At 43.0% G+C, this 24,706-nt stretch overlaps 1 protein-coding gene across 2 annotated transcripts in view; it reads right to left on the reverse strand.

The window, feature by feature from the left end:
• LOC128887661 (tyrosine-protein phosphatase 99A-like) overlaps positions 1-24,214 on the reverse strand; it is a 498,087-nt gene extending 473,873 nt beyond the window's left edge. For both annotated transcript variants that reach the window (XM_054143797.1, XM_054143795.1), the window contains exon 1: positions 23,502-24,214. In XM_054143797.1, the coding sequence (XP_053999772.1) occupies positions 23,502-23,586 (85 nt within the window). In that variant the 5' untranslated portion in view covers positions 23,587-24,214. The remainder of the gene's footprint in view (positions 1-23,501) is intronic.
• Positions 24,215-24,706: the final 492 nt, after the last annotated feature.

Genomic DNA, 24,706 nt, shown 5'->3' on the forward strand with positions numbered 1-24,706 from the left:
CTCTCTCTCTCTCTCTCTCTCTCTCTCTCTCTCTCTCTCTCTCTCTCACGCACGATACACAGGCACACGTCACTTTTATTGAACGAACCTGGCCGCATTGCAATTGGCGGCCAGGCCGATGCGCCTCCTCATCCCCCGCGTGCCACTCACCCCCTGTGTCGTCCATTGGTACGCAAAGCTAGCCTCAGTCTCGATCGTCCTTGCCCAAGGATTCGAACGAAACACACCGATTCCGTCCAGCGATAGGCAAATCGCGGGTTCTTGAAGATTTAACGATCTCGTAAAACCGGATCGCCGCCGAGTTCCTCCGTGGCCGGTGGTACCATCCGCGTTACGCGCGCTCGCATTATGTTATACCCGTGTTTTAGCAAATTTTATTGCTACGGACGACGCGGGGCCGCGAGTCGAACCAACAACCGTCGGAGTTTGTAAATTTTGCGGCGATCTGTTTACGAGAGATTCACCGGGGACCATTGCCGGGGGCACGAGGCAACTATCGGGGAAACAGTTGAGGTTAATCCCGGGGTGACTTCTGTTGAATTTCAATCCTGGGCTCGTTCGGGACACCTGCGAGCGAATTTCGATTTTATCTCGTTCGAATTTGGTGGGTTTAAGGAAGAGAGGCTGTTTTACGATAAATATTGCAGCGTGTGTGGCTGTTACAAATAGAAATGTGTTGTTTGTCGCGTGGTAAAATTAACCGACTTGTTTGTCCAATAGTGTGGAAATGGGGTAGAAACTCTCGAGGAATTATATTCATTTTATACTTTTACAGCACATTTCATAGCGTAGTATTTTGAAATGTATAAGAATATTAATTCTTTTCTCCATATAGAGTAATCCAGATTCCTTAACCATTCGAGTATAAAATTCCACAACCACCCTTATCTACACCAATAAAAATATCCTCATGCAACACACGATCACTCGGTCGAGTCACTGTATTTACGAGAAATTCGTCGCGAATTCCGCAGCGTGCGATACAAATCCAGGTCACCCGAAGCAACGTTTAAATTGCAAATAGTTGCGAAGTTCATGAAAAACGTTCGCACCCCGTACGGGTTATTAATCGTCGCGGTAGTGGATGTCACCAGAGTTTCAGCGAAACGTTGCACACCGCCAATTGTTCGCCGCGATTAACGATCAGCCTGTTGGCGTTAAGAGCGTCGCGCGCGATTGCATCGACACGAAAGAAACAAGGTATTTATTTGCCGTCCTGTGGTCGCGGCGTTCCTTCGCGATGCTCCCGACAACCGAGAGACGCGATGGGTGTAAAAGATAAGCCGTCGGAACCGATACGAACCAAGAAAATTCTTGTCCATCCGCGAGTCACGTCACATCGCGTGCCACTGGGCGAATAGATCCATCGCGAGCCGCGTCGCTCGCGCCATGTATCTCCTAAAGAAATTTTATTATGCGTTTCAACGAGTTGCTAGCATCTTCGCCGTTATCGCGGTACCCTGAGACTATTAACCGAATTTACGTTTTACTTGGGACATTTTCAGAAACGCGTTAGAGAGATAGGATGCATACGAATAGGACGAGCGAATGTTTGGTGAGGTGCTGGAGAAAGTCTGGTTGACTTGGGGAATTTTTTTATGTGGGAAAAATATTCTCCTATCAAAAAAACACTATAGAGTCAGTCCCATAAGTATGTTTGTCTAAATTAAATGATAAATATCATGTTTTCAAATAAATTTTTCGTTATGAATATATACATGTGTAAATTTTATTTAGTCAAATTTCTTCAATAGACATAGAGGGTATGAATACTTGTAGGATTGACTGTATACGTTTTAAACCTTATGGATTTATCTATTAATTCTGAGAACTTCATTTAGACAAATTCTAAACTACGTTGCACTGATACTGCAAAACAAAGGTACTATCCCTCGTTTTCCCTCGCTTTCATGCGTCCATATCATCAAAAATGAACATCGTCGTAATTCCGCGGCTGGCGTATATGAAATATTGCGCTGCGCTCGATGTGCGTCTAGACTACTCTAGGACCAAACAACAGGAAAGCCGAGCGCAGTGACGGGGGCGGCGTCGAGTTAACGTCGTAACATAGAATAAAATTGAAGTAGGCGAGTTACGAGCACGGCTGAACGAGATCTTGAACGGGCTGTGGCAAAGTTATAATGCGCTCGAGCTTTTCCCACGCAAACGGAAAGTGGCTGCCGAGCGGGGAATGCAGCTCGCGCGAGTGCAGGACTTGAAACCAATTAGTGATTACGCTCTCCCTCTACCTCTCTGTCTCTCTAACGAACTATCGGTTATTTTCCACTCGTTCCGATGTATCGGCAAAGAGAATGGCCGTGGGCTCCGTGACTCGACCGATTCAGGCGGGAAAATTGTGGAAATTGTGAGATTCGAACGAACGTTAGGGTCATTTCGCGAAGAATTCGACGTGGGAAGCAGAAAGTGTTTAGATGCCATTGTGATTAAACACGATGCAGAGCTGATAGACTCATTCGTAAACTCAGCAAAAAACGGAGTCATTATTCGTTACTTTTGAGCCTCGATGTGAAATTCGTTTACTTTACTTCAAATACTCTAACGCGTGCTTCTCCAACCTCCGGATATCGGGAATTTATTATACGTCCATTGGAAAATGCATCATGAATGCGTTCCACTTTTTTCAGACAGTATTAGCCAGGTGTGAAATAGCCGGTCTATAAAAATCTATATATGCCAACATTTCATACGAATTGAAATGTTCTATTATTGAATTATTATATAAATTTTGAAATACTAGCTTTTCGCGTTGTAACATTAACGAGTAAAGTCAACTTCCAAGAGGAATCCTGAGAAACTTATTTTCGACGACAGTGGATATTCTAGTTATAGATTCTGTATTTCCATATACATGAGTGGAATTTGTAATAGAACATTTCTAAAGCGAAATGTCACGTTAACTGAGGCTTCCGAAAAATAGTCTGAATATGAATAGACACATAAAGAATCCCAACCCTCGCCGAACATAGCGTCCAAAAAACACGACTCATAACACTGAAAACCAAACACTAGATCGTACATTTTATCGTGTGTCATTCGTTCGTTTTAAACGATAATTTGTTCCTTCGAGTCTGCGAAGGTTGAATTCTAATCAAGGCCAGATTAAGGCGTTGGGGTTTAGGGGCTACAACTCAGGGACCTTCGCCAACTGGAGGGCCTCCAGAGATTAAGTGAAAAGCTCTTTCATTTCTGAACGCTGAATCGGAATACACCCACCTCAAATTATCTACTTGTAGTTGACTGGCGTTGGTGTTTACATTTGTAAGTTTCTAATTACAATACACCGTCAGTCCCATAAATGTTCGTACTCTTTATGTTTATTGAACAAATTTTTTTGGTAGGTTTGATGTTTCCAAGTGTATGTTTGTATAAATATGTTGACGTGTATATAAACATATACATGTATAAGATTATTCGTATACATATTTATAATGAAAAATTCATTTGGTAATATCAAAACTATTATTTAATTTAGTCAAATTTCTTCAATAGAGGGTACGAATATTTATTAGATTTACTGTATTACTAATTGAATGAATTGAAAGTGCTGTAAGTCCATCACGACTATTAATGGTTAGACTGAATTTGATTTACTTACGCAACGCCTGTATCCGTCGAATAAAGATAAGGAAAGATAAACATACCTTAAACAAGGTTGTTTCGCGACCTAATCCTAATCAGCTCCAGGATTTCAGGAACAGGGAGCGCGAGTAACAAGTATCAGCGCGCGAACGATTAACGAACGCGTTTAATTATCGAGGGCGTTCCATCGATATTAATTAGCGCCGTGGAGCTTGATTGCGCGGGCATGCGCGAGCAGCGATTGGGTAAATATTTTCGATTCCTGCGAATGAAATAACAATTCGATAAACTAACGGGGTCGGTGAAAAATATTGAATTCTCCCGACGCGAAGAGCAAATAGGTTGCCCTGGTATCGTGCAATAAAGTATAATACGTAGGTACAAGTCACGAGAGAGGACGGCGCATTTGTAATTTAAATAACTGCAATAATTGCAATATCGCGCGCGAATATTCAATTCGATCCCGTAGACACTGACCATCGCCGAGAAATCCAGGGTACACAGCGCGGCTAAATGAATCGTTACCTATCGCGATTAATTGCGTTTCTTCAAATATTCCGCCGGCGGGCATAAAAATTGACCGGCGCTGATTAAAATCACTCGCGCCAGCGGAAGTAATCAAATCAATTTAGAACGCTTCGTTAGTATTTAAGCTTGCTCTACGTTTTTCCGCCCGTGGAAATTGTAACACCGATCAACACGCTCCGGCTGAATATCGTTAGACGACGACTAATCTCTTCTTTTTTTCGTTCCACTCGTCACGGACGGTGCACCGTGAATTTCACGGTTTATTTTGTCAAGCAAACAAGGAAATGTTGAATATTTGTTTCATCGATACAATAATTGCGCGAACGAAGTTAAATGCGAGGAAGATAAATACGCTTCGAGAGTGAACAATACGATGCTTCGTATCGTATGATATACAACGTTTCGTGAACAACGCGAAAACTCGCGTTCGTGTTCAGAGGAAACCGAGAAAAAACGACGCGATTAGCGCGTTCGTCGATCGTAGGGCAGAATCGTTTTAAAGGATCGTAAAAAACCATCTGATTTATCGCGAAGATTTGGCTCACGTGGAATTTGCTTGATAAGAGGTAACTAATAGCACTTTCGGGACAGCTCCTCCGGTAATTATAGTCGCAGATGGGAGGAAAGCTAAACGTTCGTTAGCGGTAAAGACCATCTTTGATGATTTTTTCCCGGATATAAAATAATTGGCTGCTGGCCGGAATCTTTGACAGAACCATTAATAACGGCGCCGCGATGAAAAACAACGCCGCAGTTAGCGAAACGTAACTTCTATACGATACTTCTATAAAGGAAATTCAGAACAAAATTTAAAAAATATGTTCCAGAAGACTTGAAAGCCCTTGCAACACTTCAAAGATTTTGTTCGCCAAGCTTTTACAGGCTTAATTTACGAGTAAATTATAATACTTTTTCAACAATAGCTACCCAGCTGTTGCTTAACATGCTCCACTGCCAACAAATCACCTACACAATTCCCGTCACAAATAACTTCGAAGAATAAACTTCGAAACAAAGCCTCCCCTCTGTCTTCCTTCCGTCCTTCCTGAAGATATCAATTCCGGTCTTCAGTTTTCCAAAGTTTCACGAGTTTCCGAGAGTGGCTCTCGATACAAAGAAAGAAGCGTCATCTACAAATTCATTAGGGAGTAAACTTCCCCTCCGCGGCGGCGAAGTATAAAATTTTCAATTGCCGAGTCAGCTGACTTCGTTTGCATTCGTGGATTCCCCCAAGACAAATAAGCTGCCTTGATTGAAGTCGGGAAAGTTAATTGTTCGCAGGGGCTCGCGACAGGACGTAAATAGCATTACATTGTAACGATTGCGCCCGCTGCTTCCAGACAGCAAAGATTTCCCAGAGTACTTTCAGACCCGTCGCGTCGCCGTGGCTCGCAATCTGCCAGAAAGTCTCGCACGACGTCGCGGCGCGGGCTTTTCACGTCCGCCTCTCGATACCGCGTCCACGATAGGCAAAGTTTCCATTGTGGCCACAGCTTGTTCGGTGTCGCGGATCCGGCACCGTGCGTTACAGGACCATTTCGAGGCATTATGATTGCGGAAAGCTTCCAGCGTCGCGCTCGCGCACCGGCTCTGCACTTTGCATGAAAGATTAGACAACGGGTTGGAAACGGAACGTTTCGACGCCGTGTCGCCGCCCCCGCAGCAACTCTTGCCGCAGGCTGTCCTATGTGACTTTGTACTTTCCAATTCGCGGTTAGGATCGATCGCTATTCGTTCGTTCGCGGAACAAAACACCTAACGATAACCAATTTCCGTTAACATTGTAATAAAACGTGATGAAATTGTCATTCCACGAGTACTAGGACCATACAAATATAGTTGGCGAAAAGTTTATCTCGTTATTTTCTTTTCTATCGTATCACGTGTTAACAAAAATACCTATTCGGTTACATCGATAGTTTATTCATTAAAGGAATCGACCAGTTTTAATCATTCAGACTCTAGGAAAGACTATCTTATTCTGCTGACACTTCATGACCCAATTATTCGAATTTTATTCTGATTAGTCACTTCGACGTAATTCTGATCCCGCTTGAAATTAACTTTCCCGTTCAATGCGACTCTCTATCGAAACTGTGCACTTTTAACGGAAAAGTACGATTGTATACAAATAAATCTCTAAATTTAAAATCAGCTTCAGTCGGATTAATTTTTTGAATCGAGGCGTTGTTCTGCGACGTAAACCTGTTTTATTCGTAGCTGAGGCACGCGTCAGCGATTCAAAGTTGCCGAATTATTCAAGGCCTATCGAAGCTTCCAAGTCTTCGCTAACAGTGGTCGTAGCTCGAGAACTCGCTGCGCGCCTGCAGCCTCGCGACGTATCAATTCATTCGCTCGGCTCGCAGGACCTGCAATACCTGTTTACAGATTTAACGCTGTGCTGCTTTTTGCACGGCGAAAACTCGGATGAAAGAATTATTTGGGCCACGTTCGCCGAAGGAGACTGACAACCAAAGAATCGGATCAGGAATTACGATCTCTTATCGCGTTATCGGCGGACCGAACGAACCCGCGGGCTAAGCCAACTTTTCGGGCCGAACAATTCGAGCTCGGACACGGTATTACTGAAATGTCACTTTTTTTTTTAAATATGACAAGACACGTGTGCTGCACATTTCATTAGTATTATACGACAGCGACAAAGAGAAATTCGTGGAAACATGACAGAGGAAAGTAATAAATAGAAAACTACAGTCAATCTCATAAATATTCGTACTCTGTATGTTTATTAGAGAAGTTTGTCTAAATTGAATAATAGGTTCGATATTTACGAATAAATGTTTCATTAGAAATATGTACATAAATATATTCTACACGTTTATATACTCGCAATGAAAAATTTATTGGAAAACATCGAATTCATTATTTAATTTAGATGAATTTGTTTAACAGACACAGAGGGTACGAATATTTATGGGACTGACTGTGTATCCTATAAGAAACTATACTTATTATAATCTACTATGTAAGTGCTTGTTAATAAGTGTACTAGGAAACATTAAGAAGAAAAGAAATAGAAAACATGTTTTCCTGAACAGCGAATGCAAATAATTTAAATCACGGAAAATAGTCATCACATTTGTACCTCTATATCATTTTTCTTAACGACTAGATCTATCCGTAAATAACGATGTTGCCTGCGTCCTTAATCTGGCTTTCCAACCCCACTTCATCATTTTATTAAGCAACGGGTGAAGTGTAGTGGATGTAAATCATGTCACCGCGATAATCGCGAGTCGCGCGAAGGAAGCTCGTCACTGTTTGTATTCACGAGCGAAGATCAAGCATCCGCGGTCTGCTCAATTACAGCTTTTAAGGGGAAACGCGTTGATGCACGGCCTCTCCGCTATAAATAATACGGCTGATATCGTTCCTCCTCATTAGGAGTGCGCACTGCTTTCGCGTTGCAGCGTAACCCACAATGGCCCTCGTAATAATTGCAGAGTTATCATACGAGTGCTCTGTCGAGAGAACATGGTCGAATCGACGCAGGGTGCCTCGACTACAGGTGCTAGCTAAACAAAACTACTGTTTTTATTACCATTCGAATTTCACCTGATCTAGAAAAATAAATAAAAAATCCTGTTTAATTGGTTCCGAGGGTAATGGCCCTGCAAGATGTTAGAAGCGATTTAAGCGTTTCGATCCCGATAAATCTTAAAAACAACAGGGAACGGTTCAATGTTTAATAACTGTCTTCGTTTGAAATAATAATCAAGTAAAATCGTTTCGAGTCGAGTCAAAGTACAGCTCGTAAAAGTCGATGTCCACCACGAAAAAATCACGGTTGCCCAACCAGTGCAGCGTTTCGATGTACTTCCAATAATCGACGATCATTCCACGGACAGCGCGAACAAAAAAAAAACGAGGGGAGAACGCGCCGCGTGTAAATCAGAAAGGACGCGTCCCAATTCCGAGCTCCAGAGATGATTTGTACGATCCGCGTCGTTGCGAATAAAATGTTACAGAAACAACTGTCGGTGGCGGAATGTACATCAATTTCGCGCTTTGTCCCCTCCTGAATCACTTCTGAAACGGCGCGAGAACGTTTAAACGAATAACGAACGAAATTAATGACGAGTAGGACTTCGAGAGAGCCGCAAAAAAGTCGCGGCAACGACCAGACGTGTCTCTTCGCAGCTCGTTAGGCTCGAGTGAAATTTGTCGTCGATGGATCGACGCTATAATCGATCGAACTATTCGAATTTAATTAAAACATGGGGAATGGTCGAGCATTAATTAAGAGTAACATCAAATTTTCTTGATAGATGTTGAATTTAAAATAAAATTACGAGGTGTCTTCTGCGAATCGTGAGCTTTCCACGCAATAAATTATTCTCCCATGCTTCTAGATGGCAATTAAATTAATAAAGAAATGAGAATCTCTTGGTTCCTTCACCCTCAAGTACTCAGAATCTTTTTAATATTCTCTATACGTACAAAATTTAACTTATTCTTAATGGGTTCTATTAACCCTCGTCGCTAAAAACAAAGTTACCTAAAATTTTGCAGGTAGAGTGCATCGTTATTCAACAGTTTTCTTATCGGAACACACTCGTGTTTCTCTATTAGCGTGGACAATAGAGCCTCCGCTGTACTCCGTTAACCGATATCTGCGAGTGTCGCGCAGTAATAGGCGGTGTTCGTTGCCACCCCCGCATAAATTGCAAGGGGATTCGCGTACTAGAGAGCGCGCGTTTTCCCGCGTAAGCGCGTAACCCTCCTTGGTAGGTGCTAATAGGAATTCGACAAGTACAGTGCCGCGCTGAATGCAAATTAGCCGTCTCGCTCGCATAGGTTCGTAAACTGTGCAAATCATCGGCAGGGAAGGGAGCCAAGAAACTTTTTGGCAAACACGATAAGGAAAGTAACGTGGACCGCGTGAAATGATACGCGGACGAACACGACCAATCTTCGCCGAACCGACGATTCATTCGACCAATCCCGCGGATTGGATGCATGGGAAAGAAAGTTCGAAGTTTCCTTGGCTGGCGAATCCAGCTAGACGTGGATGCGAAGAAGTCGAGGAGGATTTTGGTAAGTTTCCTGCGAACTTTTTGGTTCGGAATCATTTATGCGGATGTTGGTAGCAACAATCTTTTGTTTAGTGTTTAAGAATGGGACGTAAGGGGTGTTCTTTTAGGTATACTCGTTTAACACTTTAGCCTACAATCGACTCGTAGTAATCTTCTATCTTTTTGTCCGAGGGTGACGTTACGTTAAAAATGAGGAAAACAAACAATATAAACATCATGTTAAAGCGAATGTAACTTTGAAAGCAAATTCTAAATCAATCCTACTGTTTCCAACAGACCTCCCACAAAAACGTTCCATTTTCTTCTTCCGCGTCTACCATCGTATCCCGTTCGCTTTGGAACATCTCCCTTCCTGCTTAATTTATCCCCAGTTAAAACGTATCGTTACGCCCCGTGTCCCGCACCAGTGGAACGAAAAAAATATACCCGGATGGATGGGAAGATCGGGAACGATATCGTGTTCTGTCGATTGCAGGTGCGCCTTGTAAAACGACGCGGAGGGAGCTGGCGTCTATTGATCAAATGATCACAATGGGATCACAATAGGAACATGGACGGCGGCGATACTACTCGTTGCTCCGATTCGATTTCCCCGTGTGCAAATGGGACTGCGGAGCGTCTAAAGGTTGCGTTCGAGGGGTTGTGCATGTAAACGCGATCAACATGCACAGCCGAGGATACGCGGAAACCGAAGTACCAACGCGCGTCTGTGTAAAAAGCTCAACGTACGCGTGACACCGCGCGCGGATCCGCCTGCGGATCAATATGCATACAGCACGTCGATGCGGGATGACCGCAAATCGATACTTCGCTGTCACGAACCTCGATATATTTCGACCATTACCAACTCATTTCCGGTATTCTCGACGGTCCCAACCGCGGCACTGTTTTTCCCGCTCCAAGCGTATTTTCGCTTTCCAACTTCTCCCGGTCTCGTTACTCACGCTTCGAAGTCCTCCCCCGGTTTCCGTCCTCCTCCGACTCGCGTCGACGAACTCTGTTCGTCCCTCCCCCACAGTCTACACCCTCTGTCTTCGTTCCCTCAGTTAACCACCGCATCTCACATTTTACCCTACATACGCGGCCGTCTCTAATCGCTCTCGAGAAATTCAATTTCGACGATACTGATGACTGGCCCGACTCCTCTACCCATCTCTTTCTCTCTGTGTGACAGTAGCGCTGGCACGGCTGACACACTGTTCACATTCTACTTAACGATGGCACCGCGGGCTCCGCAAAGGGGTTTCCTCGTATTCTGGCTCGCGTAGGGGGAAATGTTTTAGATTTGTTTTCGAGAAGAGGGTAAGATATATTCCACTGGAACAGTTTGGTATTCTAATAAATTACTGGTAGTTGGATGAGATATTAGAGTTCTATTTTAGTAAAATGTTACGATATAACCTGATCGTGGAAATCTTCTTGACCTTTAACTTTTCGATGAACTTTGAAATAATACCTAAGTGTATGTCTTTATTAAAGATCAAAAGTTTGCAGGTAACGAACTCCTTACTTCTGGTAGTAAAGTATCATGGTACACGAGGTATCCAACGTTGCCTTAATCATTATATCCTCGAGAACGTCATTGATGACTGACCTAAACCTGCTCTGTTTCTTTGTCTTTCTGGAGCCCTCTCGAGCCGTCCTCCCTTCCATGCTTCAGCATACTTCCTCCAGCTATCCCGGAGTAGATCCCTGTTCAGGATCGATGCATCCGCGTTCCAGGAAGCTTTTCTCTCCTTGCGAATAGGGACGAGGATGCGAACAACGTCGATACGGATCCTTTCGGTGTGATCGAGGGTGAGTTATGGCTCTATGATATATTTTCGGTGGATTTAGCTGGCTCGATGTCACGTTTGCTCGCGATACGCCATTACGTTGGACAAATGTTTGACGGGCGACGTTTCGAGTAATCTTCTCGACTTCGTGACTTTCGAGGGCTTTGAAAATAGAACGCCGCCGACGGCGAGGAATAATCTATTCTTTAATCCGAAAGCGACGCCGTCGAAGAAGGCTACGCTCCACCGCAAACGTCAGGCTCAAGCTTGCGGAATTCTTTTCGCGCGACTTGCGTCTGTTTTTAATGTGTTTACATTTTGACATAACCGGACAAATTATTTTCAATTCGTTGAGTAACGGAAAATAGTAGCGAATATTTTCTATCTATTTATTTACGTATGTCGTTACTATTTCGCGAAACGTTGAATTTGTCGGCTAAATTAATAGATACTAATACTGCATCTAAAAGGAACAGATAATTTAATATGAACGCAATATTGGCGAACTCTCGTATGCAATTAATTCGATACATTTAGCGTTGATATTTAACTAAGACATAAATTGACGCTAACTAATAGAAAACCGTTTATGGACAAAATGATCATACATCTTTTACTATGTTTCATTTTAGAGCAGCATTTAGCGACTAAATCGGTAGTGAGAGTTGCATACTTTATTTAAGAATTTCGAAATAATTCCGAGTTTATTTGTAAATATCAGATAAGCGCCACCTTGCATCGACTACTAATACATCTAATTGGACTAATCACAGGTTTCTCGATGTTTGATCAGAATCACCGCGACGCTGTGCGGAATCCAGTTCGTAGTGCTTGGAGATCACACAGTGGCGGTGTTCCGGTGCGGGAGATGTCAATAATTGCTTTTGACGGGAATTCCGGCGGAAACGGATCGTTTCTGTCCACATGGAACGCCATTCTACGCAATGTACGCGCTGAGAACTCAAATCTTTCACGGATTGCGACTGCCTACAATTCCAGCTGTCACGCCACCGCTTTCTCGGTAAGCACTTACCAGTGTTAGACACTTGCAGAGATCTGTTTGGTTCCTATTAACGTTCAACGTGTGCGTGCGTACGCCTGTGAGAAGTGGGTATTAACGCTAGTATCGGGCGGGTACGTACGTAATTACAGCTTCGTTGCTCGTTTTAGTCGATTCCGTTCGCGAACGACCGTGGTTATATACCGGTGATTCCTGACACTTTCGATTCGCATTCGTTTCCTCGCTAAACGTCCGCAAACTATCGATGTCTCATCGAGAAACTCTCGAGGGCTCCTCGTGAATGAGTCGTTAACGCTTCCAAGTGATTTCGACATTCCAAATCAACCTCTTCTTTAAAACGGAATCATACGTTTCATTGACATCTCAGCGAATCCACCCACGATAGTTCTTCATTACCAAGCAATTACGTCCGACTATACACGCGTGTGTTTGCATAGGTACCGGCCATGCACCATCGAATTTGTACCTGGTACAAGTGCAACGTTACATATGGTTCCCAGGTGTTCGCGTTCTTCGTATACATAGTCCCTATAAGATGGGAAACATGTGTGGGTGCACGTTTACACGCGCTTATACGCGCATACCTTAGGTCTAATTCAAAGGGCGCGTACCGCTATCTCCGGAATGCGACCTTTCTTCCTGCACGGTTCATTTACCCCATTCGTACGTACCGAATCGCGAGGACGTTACACTCAGCGCGATATTCACTGGTAAGTGTTCATTAAACCCAGAGTTCTGCCGCTGCAAGTGTTAATAATGGCGCGAAGACGTATATAACGGTGCTCGAAGAGGCGTTAGGTCGCAAGAAGGTTGGATCGGCCACTATTCGACGTTCTATTTTTCAAGGAAGACAAGTGGCGTGATAGAAAGAACTTCAATTACTGAACACAATTTCGAACACTGTGTTTATTCTTGAAAAGTCCATGGCACTGAGACCAGTGCGAATTATTATAGTAGAGAATCTCCGATCAGTGATTGGATCAATCTAAATGTCTCTAGAGAACAAAATTTCCTTTGAATATTCCTGGCCACTTTAGATCGCAGCACTGGTGAAGAATTAATAAGACTACGTTAAATAAGGTATACGATGGATTTCCCACAAATGACCGAAAGAGCTTTAACGAAAATACCGAGGAAGCTCGATAGCAGTTCACGTGGAAACATTACACAAAAGCGAGTTAGGTGTTGGAAAGAGTTGGTGAGTCAATGAAGGGTGATGAACGTTCGGGGAAGCGTTCCACGTCTCGCAATCATGAAATTGTTGAGGAAGTGCAAGGAATAATTGACGCAAGGGGTTCTTCAACTGTTAGAATACTAAGGGAAATTGATATTTAGCGTGGAACGTGTCAGTAAATTTTAACTAATAATCTTGGAGCGTTGCAATCAAGTTTGCGTCGAGATTGCTCGGTAACGAACAAAAGAGCCATCTTCAAGTAGTCTATATTGAGCTTTAATAAGGGGGCTACAAACGAACCAAACTTCACAAATTGCATTATTACTGATGATATAAACGTGGATTTATGGGTCGTCATGGTAGAAGGGAGTAAATTCACCTGAACCAAGGATAGTGTTTGAAAATCAAAACAATAACAATTGTTTTCTTTGATATTCAAGACTCGATCCACCACTTTTTTCGCGATGTTCTAATGGGTCTGAAAAACAAACATTTGAAAGAAAATACCCGAACTCTTTGCTCTCAAGATTCGTGAATTTTTTTGGAGGAAGAAATTCCTGCACTTCCCCATCCTCCATATTCACGGGATCTAGCTCCGAGAGACTTTTCCCTGTTCCCAAAAATTAGGAGATTCGACTAAAAGAGAAAAGATTTGATGGCACTGCAAGCATCAGGGAATATGCGGAGAAAGGCTCCGCGATCTCACGCCCCAATACTCCCAGCACTGTTTCCGAAAACTACATGAGCTTTCGGATAAGTATATATACATATAACATCGAAAAGAAGTTACTTCGAATTTGACTTTAGAAGATACTGGAATATTCCGAGCATTCCTCCCTACTTTATCAATAAGCCTTCGTTTTCTGGCATTCCTCGCTATATCAACGCGGGGCTGGTTGATTTTTCAGAGTCTAAGTTTAATCGAATCGATAGCTGATACAAGTATCGCCTTAACAAAAAAAACTAGAAATTTTACAGTGACGGTATAATGAAAGATTATCTTTCTTTATAACACCTAAGGATATGCTTCACATATCAATTTGAGTAACAGAAGAGTAAGTAGCATGAATTTTTGGGACGATCTAATATAATGTCCATATCTGCGACATGTTTAACTGTTTTTATGAAGTCGGACAACAGCGTACCACTGGACTATTCGATAAAAATGGAAAGCAGTACATACGTCTAAACTCTTGGCGTTGTTCTCTGTATCCCTAAGCCACCACCCCCTCCTCACCCTCCGAAGGGGACTCTCGTATTACGATGTACCTTGCGTATCTATTCACAATAAAATTTTATCCTCGGCTCGTAATAGGAAATTTTCGATGGTAACGTGTATTTCTGCAGCAACTTTCTGGATCGGGGACACGATTAAGGTAGATATCACGAGTCCTCGACGTTCGACAATGGTTCGGTATTCAGGATCGTTAGAGTCGTAGCCACTTGAGCCAGATTTGCAACTCGAAATACTTCTCCAACCTTTCGTGGCATACGTGACACACGCCCTCTCGATACGTTCCGTTTCCAACACCCCATTTCGGCCCTCCTTTCGTATTACACGCGACACATTCGACAAGCGTTCCAGATATTCCATGAATCCGGCCAACCGTCCGTCTTAATTGAGATCTGTTTGAACGTGGCTTGAATTCAGCCCATGACGAAATTCAGCCTTTCGACGTTCCGCAGAAAAGAAGTAGGTGACGAATAATTAAAACGACATTAGAAGCGCGTTAACGAGGTATCTCTCGAGCGGAACCAGTTACATTTCTGCCCGCGAGGACCTTTGGGATGATTAACAGCCGCGCTCGTGCGCGGTTGTACAGCCGGCTGAACGAGACCCGTCATTGGGCGCGTATTCTCCTCCTTCGTGACGTTAAATGCACCCCCGGCGACTCGACCATTTCCACGATAAAGACGTATCGTGTATTTATGTCGAGCCACGCGAGCCTTTTCGACCCTAAGCAAACTGTTTGCAAGGGGCGAAAACACGAGCGTGCGTCAATTATCCTCGCTCCGTTGATGAAAAGGGATCTAATTTCGTCGCTGACCCGGTCATCGACGCTTCAAACTTCGGAATTTGTTACACTAGGTGAAGATGAAACCATAGTAAAGTAAATAAACGTAAGAGTACTGGTAAGAAACGTAGAGAGCCTGAAAGCTTAGAACAATTTCAAGGATCCCTATTTTCTTTCCTTGACTATGTTTTATTATCGATTGCAGAAATGATCTGACATTGACTCGTGTTGTTAACTAAAAGCGTTCTCATATCAGCGTCATCCTACAATCTGAAAGAGGAGGGCTGAAGGAGCCTCCTCTCGTCGTAAGTGCTCGGAGTCCATTCCATGGACGATAGATGGATGTTTCGTCGCTATTATGTGCGGAGTATCGAAGACGCGACCATCTGAGTTTTTGTTCGCGTTGTTTACGTCGATAATAGTGGCAATAAGCGACTGTTTCGCGTTGAAATCCAGTTACTTCGAAGGCATTGCTCTGAAAAATGAGACGCGATGAATCTCGAAAATGAGGGTTAACGTTTTCACGATTCTCTGGCAACACCGTGTTGCCTCGTTTCCCGTTCCGGGGAGATTATACGCTCGTTCAGTTTCTGTTAACGGAAAGGAATTCGCGAAACGATCGACGAAACACCACCTTAAGGCTGGCAACGAGTTGCTATGAAAGGCGAACGAACCGAACGCGAACCTGATCGGGGAACCGCACTTCATTTGCTCGCTGGATGTAAAATCGAAGCTGCTACATAGTTTCTTCCCACACACGAAATCGGAGGAGTAACAGGATTTCTTCCCACGCGAACATTCTTATAGGGAGAAGAAACCTGTACGCCGAAGCATGAAGACTTCGAGCTGCTGTAACTTCCATGGGATATAATATTTTTATCGTGATTATTTAATCTTTGTAAACGAAATTCTGGTTTGGTTCTAATATTCGTGAAAAATTTTGCAATAAGAAGAAAAGAGCTATTCTTAGTTACGCAAACCACTTTTAAATTTTAGATCTTGAGAAGAGTTTACAAGAAGGGTTGAAAGAGTTAAAATATTGAGTTGGCTTTCGAAGTACCTGCGATCAAATATACATCTCCCTCGGTTTAGACCTATTAGCAAATTGCCTATCCACGTTCTACATCCACGAAATCTGAAGTTTAATTGACACGAGACCGAGACACCTGAATATTAATATTTTGAAATTTTACCATCTCTCAATAAAAATGAAATGAATTACGTAAAAATTAGTAAATCCTTCGCGAAAATTTTGATAAAATCGTCTCGACGGGGAATATATTAACGCGAAACACTTTACATGTTAAATAATCATCGGATGTCTAGACCAGCCGAACAGGTCAATGTCCTTCTCTATCCGCTTCGATGACATATGCAATAATGATTAGTATCCCTTCCAGTAGCGATGGGCTAATGTGACCAGAACGTAACGAGTAATATCGGGATGTATGAATTACTCGTTAATCTCCGATAAATCACGTTGAACGTCGGTATTCGAGCTCGAAACTCTTAAGGAACCAATAAGATAACTGTAAAGAATAGCTTGGCGGCACTGATATATCAGTCAAAAGATAGAAAGTGTAAAATGAGAAGCAATACTTCGTGATTTTGAAAATTCAAGTTTTTGGAAAACGAACGAGACTATAATATTTGAAAATGACCACTTTTCATCGTAGAACTAGTACTAAAAGCTTCCTTGAAAATCTTTCGAAGCTACCTAAAAAAATAACAAAAATTGAGAGACACTGTTCTACAGCATGAAACAATCGTCCAGCAGAAACGAGGCATTTTTCGTCGTTGGAGCGTTGATAACATTTCAGAGTGCCTCGTATGCACAGCGAATTTCTCTTTGAACGCAACGTCCGTGTATACTTACAGCCCGGTTTCCTTTATTCCCCAGGGTAAGCCGGAGAACAAAACGAACCGATGCGCAGCTCCTCGAATGACGCTCGCATCGATTGCCGGATTTAAATGTGTACTCTGTCCGACTCTCGAGCACGTTTTCTATTCCGAGTCGCGATCTCCTCGCGACGGAGACGTATTTCCAGCACGTGAAGGCATTTTTTTCCCCACCCGTTAAAACGGAAAACAGTGTCTGACGGGAAACGAGCATCCACCTCGCTGGAAGTACCGAACGGTATTGAAAATAGTTTGTCCGCCATCGATGTTCGATCAACGGCATCGAATTCGTAGGTTAATCACGTTCCTCGAACGTCGACGGTTCAGGTCAACCCGCTCGGTGTCATGAACTCGGAGACGTATTAATTAACGACTTCATTTAACGAGTGAAACGATACTTCAATTTATCACGGACGAATAAATTGACAAATTAATTCATTGAAACTCGCGATGTAAAGTGTCATGACATCTGTAGAAAATAATTATGGTGAATGTTGATTCATGGGGAAATTATAGGAATATAGATTAAACAACAAATCGCAGAGGGATAGAATGACAATTAGCTCGTTCCTATTAATTTTAATATTCACAGGAATTCGACAAGAAATTGTCAACCTCGTTAATGGAAATGGACATTATTTATAGCCTGTAATTATTCAAAATGAATGTCACAATAGTTTAAAATAATTCAATATGAATTTTACTTAACGTTTGAGGCTATCGCGGCTCTCGTGGAACGAGTGAAATCGAGCATGATGGAGGAATTGTTCCGTGACACTCGGTAAGCTCAGCCAGCGATGCACGATGACGCGGGAACGCGATAATGATTTCGTAGATTCGCGAATATTACACCATCGATGGTTTCGATCGTCGATTGGTCACGGCCTATCTGTACAAACGTTTCGCCCGGCGACGTGGCGAAAAGTTACTGCATTTTAATAACCCGATTTACCTGACCGAAACGACCCGCGCACGGAAGATTAATGCGTCGGAAGAAGAACGCACTGGTTATCGATTCGGCACGGTTTGCGCCGCGATTTCTTCATCGAACTTCGCTTTCCGCGGGCCTCCCTTCGCTATTCATACTTTTATTATAGCGTAGAATATGCGGCCACCGCCAGAGTTCCGCAATTCCCTTCTCGTGCAAATTGAAAATTCTTTATTCATGAACAAAACGAGAGAAATCGCGACACACCGCGGGTACAGGGACCATCCACTCGCGTCGCTAACCCTGAAGTCGATACTAAAACGTTTAATGAATATAACCATCCAAGTGTCTCGGAATTATTATCAATATAACATAGGTACGTAGTTAAATAATCTAAATCTGTCGATTGAGATTCTGGAGCGTGTTTAAAAATGGATGAAACTGATTGAAGCGGGTACTCTACTGTACGCGTGTGTGTTACACAACTGATACACTTACATTTACCGTTTTTCTTTTACGGATGATGTACATTCGATTATCGTTATTATAGATTGAATCTATTTTTATTAATTGTACGATACGTATAACGAAGAAGACACACATCGAGATGGAAAACGTTTTAATTCAAATATATGCTCGACGACTACAAGCAGCGAATGGCGATAATTTATTGGAATAATGGATAACAAATAAAACCAAACGCGTTGGGATTTATACGTGACGCTTATTCCATCGAACGGTGAAATTTTTATTTGTTCGTTATGAAATATTTCAGTCCACGATTCATTTTCTAATGTTTTATGTAACGAGTGATGGATAAATGTTCTCTTTTTTTTCGTTTGTTTCTTCGATTTTTAATCTAGGTAAGAATTTTATTATCTAGTATCCTGAAGCCCTTAACATTTTCACTCTAAAAGTCTGTTTGTTTAACGATGAATCTACTGAAGGAGATCTGAACATGAAACGAAAACATATACAGAATATACATGAGTATGCTCATGCGAATTATTCTTGTTGCCAGATAAACGGGATGATAAACAAGATCAAGTCCTTAGCCCCTCTCAGCACAAACCACCTCTCAGATCTCTAGTTGCGTGAAACAAACAAAAAAACAAACAAGTGCAGTATTACGCTTATTAATTGTAGACGCTGCATTACTTCCGTGTCTCCAGCTTTCATAGAATTTAACAAGCGGACGGCCGTTGCGCGTGCTGGATTCTCGATGCTAATTTATGTTAATTTAATTTTTCTCGCTATGAATCCCAGCTTAATTGTATTTTAATCGAAACATACTTTTAAATCTCGCGCCCGGCTAACTTCTTCTTCTTGCTAACTAGAAATCGGCCCGTCGAGGCTCAAAATTCCGCTTTGAGGAACTCTCACGGAGTTAATAAGCATTTACGCGTCTATTCTCTCATTTAAAGTCTGGAGACAAATTCTGTTCTCCAAATCTATAGAAATTTATATCATCAGAAGCAATATTAAACAAAGTGGTGTCCTGTGTCTTTACTTGGGAAATTATAAATTAATATGACATTGATATTTTACTTTGAGTATTGACTATTCTTCATCACAAGAAACTCGAATTTATATTGAGCTCAGGATTCGAAACCCTGCGATCAGGCCACCCTTAAATAGTACAACGTTCTCTCGACGTTCCTCCCACGATTTTCAATCACAGTATGGGCGACACCGCAGTATTCACGCAAATATAAAAATTGCGAAGCCTCCTAAAGAGTAAACAAAACTTTTCAACCGACGAATTCGAACGTTCATACGCCATATAATTTTAATTAATTACGTTCCATCTCTGGAACGGAATATTTTTATATTGACAAGCAAATAAATAAAAATTACGTTGATTGAAACATGAAAATTCCCCGTTTGATCCCCGTTCGGTAAAACAGGGGTGAAATATTTTCTCCATTCCTCATACACCCGTTCGTCATGCGTCAATGATAGGCGGAGATAGCCACGGCCAATGTTGCGGTGTATCGTCCCTCGAATCCGGCAACAAGCATTTAGAAGCATACGAAACGCGGTTTACCGCGGTTACTAATTAATTTCGAGCGGTAAGCTGGCGATTAACTCGGCGGTAATATGATCTCGCGGGCCGCGCACCGCGAACGGCTACGGATTGACAAATATGCGCAATCAGGTGAACGTGACGGGGCTCGCGAAAAGTTAAGCGCCAGTTTGGCCCCGCGCTAAAAGCTGCCCACTCTGCGAGGTGCAAGCATGCACGTGGCCCGCGTGATAATAGATTATCGCGTCCGGGATTCGACGTGGTAGCCCTCACCTCTCCCCCACTTTGCCAACAATTTCAATAGTTTTGTCCGGGACGACATGCTGCAAACTTTATTACCGCCCGCTAATTCGTAGAGCGACCCAACCGTCTGGAAATCTGACCGACGTGGGTGCTTGCAGACGTCGTTGGTGGATATGTTTATAGAAGCAATTCGAGGATGAAGAGTATATAATTATGATTGCTGGTAATTACAGGAGAAAAATACTGATTTGTATTGTTTGGAAATTTAATGTAACAGAGATAAATTTCTCACCGACGGGGGTGCTTAGACGTCGTTGGTGGATATGTTTATAGAAGCAATTCGAGGATGAAGAGTATATAATTATGATTGCTGATAATTATAGGAGAAAAATACTAATTTACTTTGTTTCGGAATTTAATGCAACAGAGGTACTGTATTAAACGGTAGAATATAACGTGGGGGGATGTAATGTAAAATAGTTGTTACCAAGTGGATTTGCATTATTAGAGAGAATGAAGGATATTATACGCAGAAAATGGTACTCATAAATAATTTATAATGTGAAGAATAGACGAAAACTGAGGGATGGGTATATACGAAATCGATAATGTCATTCCAAGCATTCGATTCATCTTCATCATAGACGTTACGATCATGAGGTGGTCTTCCGTCTTCTTCGATAATAGAAAAATATTCTGTTCAAATTTTCTTGAACATGGAGAGGAATATATCACAAAAATATTACAATCTATATCATCGAAGTAATTACAATAAAAATATAAATTTCCTATAATAAAGATGAATAAAATTGTCGAAATGACCATATAAACTGCAAATCGAATTATATTCCAATGTAATCATAATATATCGACTGAAAATATATGCATGATAAACAGTTGATTACATGGGGCAAACGAAAATTTCGAATTGGAGGGCGAAACAACAGTTTAATCGTCCGTTCATCGCGGGCATCGAGCGGCTTTGAGGAATTGCCCATATTGTGCTCCGTAACTCGGTCCATTACCTTTCGAAAACCGTGGAAAAATGTCGCGCGACGAAAATAACTCTAAATCCCGCGGAAGGGGTGTTCTCGAGCACGTTTTCACGTTTCGACAAAAGGCGGCTTTTATTTACGTTTGCGGTCTAGCTCCCTTATATACAGTCGGCGCCACCGCTAACAGTGAATTATACGCGCAATACGACGCTCCTGTTTCGCGAAGTAAAGAATGTTCCGGAAGTAATCGATAAAAAAAACCTGCCACGTGTTCGATTTACCAGATGGCACCGCGTACATGCATTTTCGCAGTCGTCAACCAACGGACTGCCCTTTTGTTCCCTCGGAACACACCGATCGAAAGGTTAAAGTAATTCCAGTATTGCGTTTCATGCAACGTCTTCTCTTGTCTGCTGTGAGAAGCGACGCTTCTCCAGAACGGCGAGCGTGACCGGGAAAAATTCGGTGAAGCATTGTTGATGAACTTTCATCGCTCGCTTTTCGATCGGAGTAATTCTCCGGGAACAGACTTCGAGTTTCAGTCAATCGAAGACGACGACGCTGTGCTGTCGTTAAATAACCCAGAGAATGATCGCTGTTCGAGAATAACGCTTTTCGTTTCGACCTAGGTTTTTAGTGTAAGAGTGTAAGAGAACTTGTATATTTTTTGGAGTTAAGAGATGAATAGTAAACAGTGAAAACTATTTTTCTTACAGTCATATGAATGCGATGAAACTTTCTTATTGATTCATATCAAGGTTTTTCATGGTCGTCCACACCCTCGCTCCCACCTGTTGTGATCTCACTGTCCTACCTAAAATTTCTTCCCACATTGGCCACCTGCAAGCAGAGACCTCGACAAACGCAGCGTTTCGTTCAGATTGAAATTAGTTTCCCCGGAAAAGCCTAGTCCCTCCGTAGAGGGCAAAGGTATGCTCGCGACGAGTAATTAAAAATCCTGGCTGCTCGACGATCCGCGAGAAACCGTGTCACGGAAACGTCGCTCGACCGCAAACACCGCGATTTTCCCGCGGGACTGGAAAAACACGGTGTTTACAATAGACCGCAGCTCGGTACAAGGGCACAAAGTATACGTAACATAATACAATCTCCTATCCGCAACAGCGCGTCGAGCAATGAGGGATTAGCACGCGGTCGGATCCCTTTCGCCCGTGTAAGGGAACGTCATCGTTGAAAAGCCAACGTATACTTGGTACGCGTAACAATCATTTGAAAACTGCTGGGCGCAGAATGGTGTCAGCCTTGGGCTACAGTCTGTCAAGAATTCAGCCCCGATAGATATTATTTTGGAGCAAGAACTACGATACTCTGGAGAAGAAAGATCTATTTCTTGGGGATTTTTCTTTGAAAGTCCTTTCTCATCATTTTCTGGAATATTGGAAACCATAGTACTTCGAACTCAATTACATCATAGTATATCAAGAAAGGATCGATATTTAATATTTGGGTAAAAGCTTAAGGTGAGTGATAATGGTGGAGTTTGACTAACTAAAGAATCGAAGAAGAGTACAAGGATTCAGGGGAAGAAACCACCCCTTTGAAAAGGTACACATTTCTCTTTCTGACTGTTTGTATCCAAGAAACTGGAAGCGAATAATTATCGAAATAATCGACTAGAGAAACTCAAAAAGCATGACGATTATAAGTACTGCAAATATGCAGCTTTTAATTAAACTTTTTCTGAATATCCTGTCACAAACGATTAGTTATCGCGTACCAAGCACTCGATCCGTAATGAAACGATGTAAACGATGGCGTAACGAGTTGGTACGATAATCAGATTGCTTTGTTACACGTACATATGTATAAAGAAATAACTCGGTCAGCTGTAAACGTAACTTCTTTTACGCTGGCATGTCGCGCGAGAACATTCCAGCGCACGTCGTAGCAAAGACGTGCCACGATATACGCTTCATTTAAAATGCCTAGAGTTGGGTCTAAATTGACAACAAAAACTTTTCAAGCGAGGCGTAAACGTGCCTTCGGAGTCAATGGGACCCAGGAGGAGCACGAAGTTCGCGTATCTCGAGCGACGCGGCAGGCACAACGGTCTATACTAATTTGGTACGAGTGCATGAATACAGATTCTAAATTAAATTAGTCGTCTAACGCCAATACTCTCCCGAATTCTTCCTACACGTTTCAAATCGACACTCAACGATTCTCCGAAGCAGAACGTAAAATCGCTCGAAATGTTTCAGTACTCAAACGTTACTCACCGAAAAATCCGCCTGCAGCAGCCACCTTGAAGACGACCCATAGCAGATAGGCGTATATAACCCGTCCTCTCAGCCACCAGTCCATGATGGTAGCGATCTTCGTCCGCCCGGTTGCGGGCGGTCTGTTGTCGGCTCCTAATCTAGTTCGATCGGCTCTGATATCGGATACACGATTCCAAGACGTATTTCCGCGTCTCCTTCACCCTCGCCCCACAGAATGTTCGATTTCCCACTCGTGTGCCGTCTCTCGTATCAGTTTCCCGCGGAGAGCGATCACGATTAGAGTCATCGAAGTCACAAAACGGTCAAAGCCCGAGAGAGTTTCCAGCGGACAATCCAGGGTCGTTCACTCACGACGTCGATCGCGGATGCGAATCATCGCGATGGGCGGACGAACCGCGGCGATCGTCGTCGTCGATCCAAAGCGTCGACACTGATGCCCGCAACGGATAACCACGGGTATACAGGAAGTTTTCTTACACCAACGGTTAAATGCGTAACGTCGACGACTATCGAGCACGAAGCCAACGGCGCACGCGATCCTCGACGAAGTACGTAAACACGTACCGTACTCGTGCACCGTACCAGCGAAGCAAAGATCGAGCTTCACCGCCTCCAATCACACTCGCCAGCTGCACGACGCGCGATACGTGTTGTCCGAATCGCGACGGATCAAACACTGACGGTGTACCTGGCTTCGCTCTACACGCCTCCCCCGCGCCGCCGCGCAACCCCCAGTCTCTTACCCTCCACAAATCCTCCCGCGCTCGAGCACTCGTTCACCTTTACGTATCTCTGTACGAGTGTTCCCTAATGTCTTCAACGTCTTGAATCGAGTAACACCAAGGACACAAGCAGAAATCGACTCTCGCGTAAAACGAACCACAGTTACTATTCGGAGCGCGCTAGTCTTCGCGATGTACGGTTCGACGTGCACAGTTCGATTAATCAAACTTTTAGGCAGTTTCTCGCCACAACGAGATCCTCCTCAAAGGAGCCTACTCGCGGGGAGCTTTCCCTCGATCCTACTCAAACCATCGACGATGAACGTTCGAGAAGAATGGCGAAGGATCGAGAAACAAACTGTCACTGGTTTTCACACCTGTCGTCGACTCGTCGAGAACACCCGAAGCGTCTTATTATTCTGTTCATGGAAGGAAGTTGAAATTCGTCGATGACACTTCGCCCCGGGGAATCAAATTAAA

The sequence above is a fragment of the Hylaeus anthracinus genome, unplaced genomic scaffold (assembly GCF_026225885.1).
Source record: "Hylaeus anthracinus isolate JK02 unplaced genomic scaffold, UHH_iyHylAnth1.0_haploid 11989, whole genome shotgun sequence".
NCBI lineage: Eukaryota > Metazoa > Arthropoda > Insecta > Hymenoptera > Colletidae > Hylaeus > Hylaeus anthracinus.